Consider the following 10,707-nt stretch of genomic DNA (forward strand, 5'->3'; position numbering starts at 1 on the left):
TCGATGCTTGAGGAGCCATTGTTCATGTAGAGCTCCTCGACGTCGGTCATGTCGGTGATGCTCGCGGAGCCATAGTCGGTGTCGAGCTCCACATGTTCCTCCACATCCGCGGTGCTTGAGGAGGTGTCCTCCTCGGAGTGCTCCGTCTACTCCTCCGTATCCTCATCTTCGCTATCCATGTTAGCACGATGGTATGTATATGGTGTATGTTAGTGGAAGAACACTACCTCGCAATCTTACCGTGGTATGATAAGATCGGGGCGATCCAACAAGCCGAGGTCAAAGTCAATTGTATCGGGCACTCACACAAAAACACACGCAAAAGCTAGCAAATATGGTGTTAGGTGAGTGTGGTGGAAAGCCAAAAGATGAAATCTGAAATCAAGTGTATTGTCAAGAGTGGGTGAAATCCAAAAATTCAAATGTCAAAGCGATGATCACTATAAACATGGAAAAGATGTGGAACGCACACACGAGATGAACGGGGTTAGTGCGACCAAGGAATGAGCGGAAAAGTGTATGAAGCCCTTAAGCAAGGGTGCTCGGTGTCACACTAACACAAGAAGAGATCAAAGCTTCGGTTGCAAAGGAAGAGACAACAAGATTCACACGCGGCCTCTCTTCTCTTTTCTCTCTTTTGCTTAAAAGCTTTTTCTCTTTTGTATTTGGTGGCACTTGCACTCTTTTGTATCTATGGTGGCACTTTGTACACTTTTGTATGTATGATGGCACTTGCACTCTTTTTGTGCTTTTCTTTCTTTTTCACGCTCTATGTTAGCGTTAGCTCGCTCTTGCTATCTTGCCACACGAGTTTTGCTTAGAAGCTTGACTCCACACTACACACACACACCTCACAATCGGGGCCACGTGCAATGTCTCGCAACACTTGATAAGCAATGCTCGATAGGATAGATCGCAAAAGAAGAGGGGTTACAAGGGGAATGCAAGTTATACCTAAGATGTTAGGCGGTGTCGGAACACACAACTTGCGATGATGGCGGTGGTGTCAAGAGTACGGTTGCAAGTTCGGGGTGCCTCGGATGTCGTCGCTTGCTTCGGAGCTGCGGGTTAGTTTCACAAACAAGGCACTCAAACCGGAACAAGCAAACACAAGTTAGCGGAAGAAAAGGGTCAAAGTAGCTTGGCGGTGGTGGCGGTGGTATGCCGGTGGTGGTGGTGTCGATGCTCTTGCGGATGCGGCGGTGTTTGTTGGGGCCGTGGTGGTGTTTGCCGGTGGTTGGGGATGATGGCGGTGCTTGCCGGCGGAGGAGAGGAGTGGCGGTGGTCGGCGGTGGCGGTGGAGGGGTGGCGCCCGGTCCAGGGGCCGGTTGGGCCGGACCTGGGGCCGGCCTGGCCGGTCACACGGCCGGTCGACCGGGTCCTGGGCTGGCCCGGCCGGTCTGCAGCCCGGTTGACCGGATTTCTCAACCGGGACGCAGTTTCTCTCTCCTGTTCTTCACGAAAATCGACCAAATTGACCAAAACGGAGGGGAAACGATGGAATTGGGGGCTAAAAGTTGGGGAGATAGTAGATCAAGCACTCCAACACCAAATCCATGGACCAAAACCACTCAAAACGCAACCAAATCACAGATCGGTCCAAAGGCAAATTAGGGCTATTTTTTGGAGATTTTTGGGGAAATTTTTTTTAGAGACGAAATTGGATGGGTGGGGGTCAAATCCGCGGAAACCAAAGGCTGCTGATACCATATGATGAGGTCTAAGACCCCGTGTGTGGCCCGATCTCGCGGTTGACCCGAAATCCAAAGGAGGGAGAGAGGGAGAGCGCGAAGAACACGATGAACACGATGAACTCACGCACGCACAGCAACCCAATACAATCGATACTTACCCCGTGGCTCGATGGACCACGCCAATAGAATCAACCCGGAAGAGACACGCGGTAGAATTCCGAGCGGAGAGATTGGTGAGGGAGATGAATCTAGGAGTGGGAAAGAGAGTGGGTAGCACTAGAATCTCACACTCACAAATCCATACATCCAACAAGGGTAGCCTTGATACAAAGGGGATGAAACCCTAGGGAGACAAAGCTCAACTTCATGTCTAAGCCTAAATCTTGTCTAAAGAGGTAAGGGGGCGACCGGGGTGCTTATATAGGCATAAAAGGCAGCTCGGGTCGAACGGGTACAAGTTGGTAGGGTCAAACCCGTGAAATCCGGTCACAGGGCCGGTTGGACCGGAGTGCAGGACCGGCCCATCCGGTCCAAACCGGATCCTGGACCGGACGGTGACCGGGCGGGGCTTCGGGGGCCCCGGGATTGCTTCCGGATGGCACCGGTCGACGTTCCGGTCGAAAACCGGCCAGGCCGGTCAGGAGCCAGGTCAGACCGGGCCTGGGACCGGGTGGTCCGGTCAGGAGCCCGGTCGGACCGGCCCTGGGACCGGCCGGCTTTCCTCCTCTCGCCTCTTCTTCCTCTTCCCTCCTTCTTCCTTCATTCTTCTTCTTCTCTCTTCCTTGCACCATGGGGGTTCCTTCTCTCCGGTTCCTCGATGACTCTTGTACCTAATGATATGTAACACACCGACATGAGGTAGCATTCCATCCAAGGTATTGACGAGGTCGAGTGTCGAGAGGAAGGAGTTCACCTTGACATATATGGCGGGGGTTTGTGTTGTTGGTCCACTTGGGGGACTCCTTGGCCATGGGGTAGCGTCGATGATAGGCGGGGCTGCACTTCTTGGTCTTGAGGAGTAGGTGTCCAAAGGCCACCCCGCATCACCCACGAACTTCACGAGATCTGGGGATCCCTCACCCTGTTGGCTCCTAGACGAAGGCAGAAGCCTTGTCTGACCGCGAACGAAGCCCGGAGAAAATTATTCGAACGCGACACCGCCGCAACGGCCTCGGCAGTGTCTCCCACAACCCTAACCGTACCACGCACCCGCCAAACGGACAGACCCGAGGTTCCCCCTCCCTCCCGCCACCGGAGCGGCCGACGGAGAGAGAGGGAACCGGCGGCACCGCCGGCGGCACGCAAGGGAACCTTCGTTTGCCTCATGGGTCGCCTCGTGCGATCCTTTTTTCCGGAGCGAGGCTTTTTTTTGTAGGTTTGAGTATTTGACCTCGTTCGCCTACCAAAACAAAAGCCGAAGAACGCATTTCAATTATTTTAGCGATTGTTGTGTTAATGAACTCTTTTACAAAAGGTTTACCCAAATGAAACCCGGGGAACACGTGCCTGGGCACGCCCCAAAATCTAGTTTCTAGAGAGCTAAGTGCTTTCTTAGTAGTAGATGAAAAAACGTTTTGGGTTTCATGGTATGTGTTAGAGTATATATCTGTATATTGTAGTTTCCCCATATGTTAGGGGGCTTCCTGCATATTTGCACCTGTACATGTACTATATATTGTGGCTTTTGGCCCCCTGGTAATACATCAAGCATATTTCTCTAACATGGTATCAGAGCAAAAATTGATCCTCCTCTAGTTTTCCCGGCCGACGTTGCTTGTTCTCTCCGTCTGTTGGCCTGGCCCCGATCAATCTTCCTCTCACGTCGCCCCGCTCCTACAAGGTTCCGTCCCCAGACCCGATCTCTCCTTGCGCCTCGTCGGCCGAGCGACGCAGAGCTTGCTCGGAACCAAGAAGCAGCAGATCGTATTCTCCCGATCTCCCGATCTCCTCCAGGCGCTGCACGGCCGATTCGCGTGCTGGCCGATCCGCTCCGTGCTGGCCCGTGGCTGCTGATTGATCTTCCTGGTCGATCTCCCCTTGATCTCCCCTGGTTGATCCGCTCCGTGCTGGCCCGTGGCTGCCAATCTGCTGTCCTTCTCCTTTGCCGATCTCCCCTAGTTGTCCTCTGCAAGTTGACTTCGATAAAAAAAAAACAAAACAAAAAAAAAGCTATGTCTTCCGCTGATCCCGCCCCTTCTTTGGGCCCACCTTCGGTACTTGGTATTTGTCCGCTGCCTCCGTGCATGACTGCTAGCTATTTTTCGTCGCCGTTTGCGGCCTCTTCACGCGGCCCTGCCCGCGCTTCACCGACTCCGTCTACGTCGGCTCGCCGCTCTTCACCGACTTTCGCGGCCTCTTCCCGCGGCTCTGGCCGTGCTTCGCCGATTTTGTCTCCCTCAGCCTGCCGCTCTACATCGACTTTTGCGGCCTTTTCACGCGGCTCTGCCCGCGCTTCGCCGACTTCGTCTATGTCGGCCTGCCGCTCTACATCGACTTTTGCGGCCTCTTCACACGGCTCTGCCCGCGCTTCGCCGACTTCCTATATATCCTGCCGCTCTACATCGACTTTCGCGGCCTCTTCCCGCGGTTATGGCCGCGCTTCGTCGACTCCGTCTGCGTCGGCATGCCGCTCTACATCGACTTTCGCGGCCTCTTCACGTGGTTATGACCGCGCTTTGCCGACTCTGTCTTCATCGGCGTGTTGCTCTCCGTCACCCCCTTTGGTGGCCTCTGTGCGTGTGGATGATAGCTCCTCGTCGGCACCTGATTGTACTTCGACCTCTCCAGTCGCGCCCCTCTCTGCGCATGAGATAGCGCAGCTTCACTGCCTGCTTGATGCTTGGGATTCCAGTTTACGTCAGCAGCATCGCGGTCCGAGTCTCCGCCCTCGTCCTCATTGCACCTACTGTGGCAAGGTTGGCCACACTTCCTCCACCTGCTGGACGCGAGATCCCAGTTTACGTCAGCAATTCCAGGATCGTCAGCAGGCTGGCTCTTCAGGATCTTCTGCAGTTGCACTCTCTGATCAGGACATTCTCAGGGGTCTTCGTGGTCTGCTCGCTACTCCAGACTCTTCCTCGCCGGGCGCCGCTGGTTTTGTGACTGGCTCTTCTGGCACTGCGCGACCACCACTTTCTACACAGTCAGGTACGTCCCCGTGGTATCTGGATTCTGGAGCTTCCTTTCATATGACCTCTGAGTCTTCTATCCTGTCTGCTCTTCGGTCTCTTATTTCTCCTGTCCGTGTTGTCACGGCTGATGGTACCTCTATTCCCGTTTCTAGTACAAGCACCCTTTCTACTCCCTCTTTCTCTGTCCCTGATGTTTCTCATGTTCCTCGCCTTCAGATGAACCTTTTCTCTGCTAGCCAGCTCACCGATTCTGGTTGTCGCGTCATTCTTGACGCTGAGTCTTGTGCGGTTCAGGATCGTCGCACACAGGCCCTGGTTGGAGCTGGCCCTCGTAGCCGTCAGTCTCCGGGGCTTTGGGTGTTAGACTGGCTTCGTGTTCCTTCCGCTGCCACTTCATCTTCCAGTTCTCCGCCGGTTGTTGCCTCTGTCACCGGCTCTTTTCAGCAGTGTCATCATCGTCTTGGTCACCTTTGTGACTCTCGCCTGTCGTCTTTGGTTCATCGTGGCCTTCTGGGGTCTGTCTCTGGAGATGGGTCGTTACCTTTGTCGGGGGTTGTAGGTTAGGCAAACAGATTCAGCTTCCCTATCCTACTAGTGTGTCTGTCTCTCAGCGACCGTTCGATTTAGTCCATTCAGATGTTTGGGGTCCGGCTCCCTTCGCTTCGAAAGGGGGCCATTGATACTATATCTTATTCATTGATGATTTTTCACGGTACACCTGGGTGTTTTTCATGCACTCTCGCAGTGAGGTGCTCTCTATTTATCAGCGTTTTGCGGCCATGGTCCGCACTCAGTATTTCTCACCCATTCGCGTGTTCCGTGCTGATTCTGCTGGTGAGTATATCTCTCAGCACCTTCGTGGTGTCCTTGCTGAGGAGGGCACCCTCGCTCAGTTTTCTTGTCCCGGCGCGCATGCTCAAAATGGCGTCGCCGAGCGTAAGCATCGTCATCTTCTTGAGACCACCCGTGCTATGATGATTGCCTCTTCTCTTCCGCCACATTTCTGGGCTGAGGCTGTCGCTACGTCGGCCCACCTTATTAACATTCAGCCTTCCGCTGCTCTACAAGGTGGCATTCCTCTCGAGCGTCTCTCTGGTGTTTCTCCAGACTAATCGACTCTCCGTTCATTTGGTTGCGTATGCTATGTCCTTCTGCCTCCTCGTGAACGCACCAAACTGACCGCTCAGTCTGTTGAGTGTGTTTTTCTCGGTTACAGTGATGAGCATAAGGGCTATCGCTGTTGGGACCCCGTTGGTCGTCGGATGCGCATCTCTCGTGACGTCACATTTGATGAGACGCGCCCCTTCTATCCTCGCCCCACCTCGGGTACTTACCCGGTGGATGATATCTCTTTTCTTCTTTTCCCGGATGCACCCCCTGCTGTCCCTCCCCCCCTCCCTCCTACTTCTGATGCGCCCCCTTCGACGCCATCCTCTCGTTCGTCTAGTCCACCTAGTACTCCTCATTCTCCGGCTTCGGCTCCTTCCGATTCTGTCCCTTCTTCCTCTTCTTCTGATGACTTGTCTTCTGCAGATGACCTTCCCCCTTCTCGGCCTGTTCGTCAGCGTCGTGCTCCAGTTCGTTACTCTCCTAGTCAGTATGGTCTCTCTGTCGTTTCCGAGCCGACTTCTTATCGGGGTGCCGAGCGTCATCCTGAATGGCAGCTTGCCATGGCTGAGGAGATCGCTGCGCTTGAGCGCACTGGCACTTGGGATCTTGTTTCTCCCCCTTCTGGTGTTCGTCCCATCACGTGTAAGTGGGTCTATAAAATTAAGACTCGCTCTGATGGATCTCTTGAGCGCTATAAAGCGCGTCTTGTGGCTCGTGGTTTTCAGCAAGAGCACGGCCGTGACTATGATGAGACTTTTGCCCCTGTGGGTCTATAAAGTCATCAGTATGTATGTATGAAATTGTGAATGAATAGTACAAATTGCCAGCTTTATTACATATAAAATCGCAGAAATTAAATTATAAGCCAGTGAGCTGGGAACGTGCAGGGCAGCTAACTATAGCTAGCTAAGCCAATAAATGATGACCCACGATGTTATTATCCGGCAAACATGGAAGCCACGACCTATCCGGAAAATATATCATGGTTTTCATATGTACTCCATCCGTTACATACTTTTAATCACGATCTTTGTTTAGAAATAAACCACGACAAAATAAAAATAAAGGAGGGAGTACTTGTTAAAGTTAGTTGTATAAAAGAAATGCTTAATTACTAACGAAGAAATGAGTTACTAATTTTTGAGAAGGATAATTTTGACGACAAGATAACAACTAAGTGCATCACTCACATTACTTTTAGATATTTAATTATGTATATCATGCCACTATTCTTACAAATATTCATGATTTGTTACTTTTATTATAGACAGGTAGTAGTAGTATTTCCACCCACTTTGGAAGCTGCGACCGGCTGGTCCACCTCCGGTGGAAGAAGATGGAGAGGATGTGAATGCGGAGAACATCTTCGACCTCCCTCTAGCCCTTATTTCTGAACCCACGAATGGAAGTCATATTTGAGATCAGGGACGGAGCCAGGAATATGGTTTGGAGGGGGCCAATTGAAAAAAAATGTGCTTGGAGGGGGCCAGATAGGCAAATACTCACAAATTAAAGGATCAATTCGCATACATTTTAGGGGGTCTTTCAGCAAAAAATATATGACGCCCAATTTTCTTGCTGGCACCCCCCTGGCTCCGTCACTGTTTGAGATGATATAAATATATGACGCCCAGTTTTCTTGTTGGAGGATGTGAAATATCATACCCATTTTCCTGAAGTTTCCCCTGCTTTGGGTAATCCGCGAAGTGGTTTAATTACCGCCGCTATAGTTTTGCTATAGGTTACTTCATGTCTCGACAATGCCTCGCCTAGAAAGCATAGCTCGCTATTTTAAACTTTGGGTAGTACTCTATTTCTCTCTGTCCAATCCTGTGAAATTCCGATGTTTGCTTGATGTGCACCATTAAGAGGCATGTTACTAAATTCCAATTTTCTGAAATCATGTAGGAATTCAGTGTACCTGACACATTTTACCTGTCTCTATGTTTTGAAATTCCTGCAATACAAAGAAGTCCTTAGATGGTCCCTGACAAATAACAATACTGAATGGGTCTGTTTGTTTTCGGGTTTGTAATTCCTTGAGCAGCAATCGGAGTCAAGTGGTGGGTTGTGAGGTTGTTAGCCATGTGCATTAGATTGGACAAATATCCGTTGCGCAAGGCGGATGGGACGGAGTGGACAACCTCCTCCGAACAAACCACGAAGTCGTCCTCACCAACTTGAGGATCTGTTTCTGTTCGAGTTTGGCAACGCCTAAACAAAAAGTCAAAAGCAATCGGACTCCATAACTGTTGGGTTGTCGAGTATGTTGCATTAGATTGTGTAAACACCCAACACAAATTAACTAGAGAAACAAGAGACATTTTCATGATCGGAGCAATACTATTACCCAAGTTGACGAGAAATCCCTCTTAATTTGCTGGAATTCCAGAACTGGACCATATGTTGACCTAGCTTTCTTAATTACGCGGCGCCCGGCAGCTCATCAAGTTAATTATTTTGATTGGAGATGATGAAGAGTAGTAAGAGAATGATTGTCGTGCACGTTCGACCGAACATTCCATAGGTGTTTAATTATCTGATGTGCGGATCAGAAGGTGCATATCTTATTAAGCAGTATATATACACCCCTTGTTCACCGAAGTTAAACCATCCACAGCTGAGATCAAAACATTCGATCTCTTGCTAGCGATCCCCCAAGCGATAATATAGCTCTAGCTTGTGGCGAATATATAGTTGGAGCTGAATTGAGAGAGGCGGTCATCATGGCGAAGCTCAACGAGAAAAGGTCTATCTTCCTGGTCTCAGCCTTCGTCGCTGTCGCCCTCCTTGCCGCACAGGTGAAGCCGGCGATGGCGGCAACCGTGTACACAACTCAAATGGAGACATGTGTGAGGGGAATAGTGGAGAAACCCGAAAAAAGAATCGACTTGCCAGGCCTCGTCCGGCTCCTCTTCCACGACGCCTTTGTCAGGGTAAATTCTTGCTGTTTTTTGCATCCATCTCGCGGGGTAGTTTGTTAGTGCATTTCTTGCAGTCAGTTTACTTCAGTTCACTATCCTGTATTAAATTCAACAGTTAGTTATATAGAGAGCTGAAATCAGAAGCACTATCTCGGTAGTGCAAATTGGGAGGCTAGCTACATAAAGAACACCAAAAAAATCCAGTTGCCATCCCATTTGCAACTGAAAAAATTCAGTCGTTCCAACCCAACTTGCAACTCATATCCACGGATCACAATTCAGTTAAATGACGTACAACTTGACTAAGCACAAGCTAGTCGAGAACTAGCAAAACCGCAATACTAATATTTGCCTTGATAATATGTACCAGGGTCTGGATGGATCCGTGTTGCTGACAAGCACGCCCTTCAACACCACGGATTTTGCTACCAAGGCGAACCTTACTGAGCCAACGGAGCAGGGATCACCAAGCAACGGAGGCCTCCGGGGCTTGGGGATGATCGACGAAATCAGGGAAGCGCTCGAGGTCCTCAATGTCACCGCCTCCTGCGCGGACGCGGTCGCGTTCGCGGCGCGCGAGGCCACCTACGTCCTGAGCAAGACGAAAATCAAATACGCCATCGACGGACCTGGCCGCTTGGACGGCGTCGTCTCCATGGCTGACGAGCCAGGTAGTAACCTCCCGGGGCCCAGCTTCACCTATGCACAGCTCCTGGGAAACTTCACGGCCAAGAAGTTCACCGCCACGGACCTCGTCGCCCTCTCCGGCGCGCACTGCATCGGCGACACTCACCTGCTGCCGTTCGCGGACCGCTTGAATGTGGCCCTCGCCGTCCCTCCCCCCGGTCCCAACGAGATTAACGCCACGTACCAGGGAGTCATCATCAGAGAAGAAGCGCAGTCGCCTGGGGACATGACTCGTTCCTTCAAGAACAACATCCGCGACATGGGAAGCACAGCCGTCGCAGAATCCCGCTACACTCCCAACAAGGTGGACATGACGGCGCCCGTGGACACCCTCGACAACAGCTTCTACAACGCCAACCTCCAGAACATGGTGCGCTTCAAGTCCGACTGGGAGTTGCGGACCAACAGCTTCGCGAGAGGCCTGATGGTAACGTACAGGGACAACCCCGACACGTTTTACGCTGCCTTCAAGGCCGCCATGACCAAGCTCAGCAACAACCTCCCGGCCGTGGGGACCCGATTCGAGAGAGGGAGCAGAAAGATATGCAGTGCCACCAACTTCGACACCCAGGAGTCCTACCCTGCGAAAAACAAACCCTAGAGCAGGCGCGCCAAGTTTTGAACGAGACAAGATATGCACGCACACGACCGTTAATTATTTTTTTTGTTTGTTTTTTGTTTGCATACTCGTACTACTTAATTTGGAATTCATGTAATTTGATGTTGAATTTTTTTGGCTATGCGTGTTCCAATTATATATAGGTGGCCAGCAGGTCGTGTAATCCACATGCGTGGTTGCCCTTTTGAAACATGAGCTCTTTTATGGTGATTGACACCTACCACTACGGGAAAAAAGGGCGTTGCCGTGCGTCTCGCCTTTGCCGTGCGGCTCTGCACGGTAAAGATTTCTTTGCCGTGTATCAGCAGAGAGGGCGCAGGCAAATAACGCCCGCACGGTAAAACGACTAACGGCGCACGGCAAAGAAATATTGCACGGTAAAACGACCAGCGGCGCACGACAAAGAAACTGAGTCATGGCAAAGGCCCAATTAACGCACGGCAAAGAACCTAATCACGGCAAAGCTAAAATCCAGCGCCCGGCAAAGAACCTAATCACGGCAAAGCTAAAATATGGCGCCCGGCAAAGAACAATCGTATAGC

General features: G+C 51.3%; 1 protein-coding gene across 1 annotated transcript; it reads left to right on the top strand.

The window, feature by feature from the left end:
* The first annotated feature begins 8,561 nt into the window (after positions 1–8,561).
* Positions 8,562–10,375, top strand: LOC127333362 (peroxidase 2). Its single transcript, XM_051359788.2, has 2 exons — positions 8,562–8,871; positions 9,230–10,375. Exons 1-2 carry the CDS (start codon positions 8,662–8,664, stop codon positions 10,145–10,147), a joined length of 1,128 nt encoding a protein of 375 aa, XP_051215748.1. The 5' UTR covers positions 8,562–8,661; the 3' UTR covers positions 10,148–10,375.
* The last annotated feature ends 332 nt before the right edge of the window (positions 10,376–10,707 follow it).

This window comes from Lolium perenne, chromosome 1 (assembly GCF_019359855.2).
Source record: "Lolium perenne isolate Kyuss_39 chromosome 1, Kyuss_2.0, whole genome shotgun sequence".
Classification (NCBI taxonomy): Eukaryota; Viridiplantae; Streptophyta; class Magnoliopsida; order Poales; family Poaceae; genus Lolium; species Lolium perenne.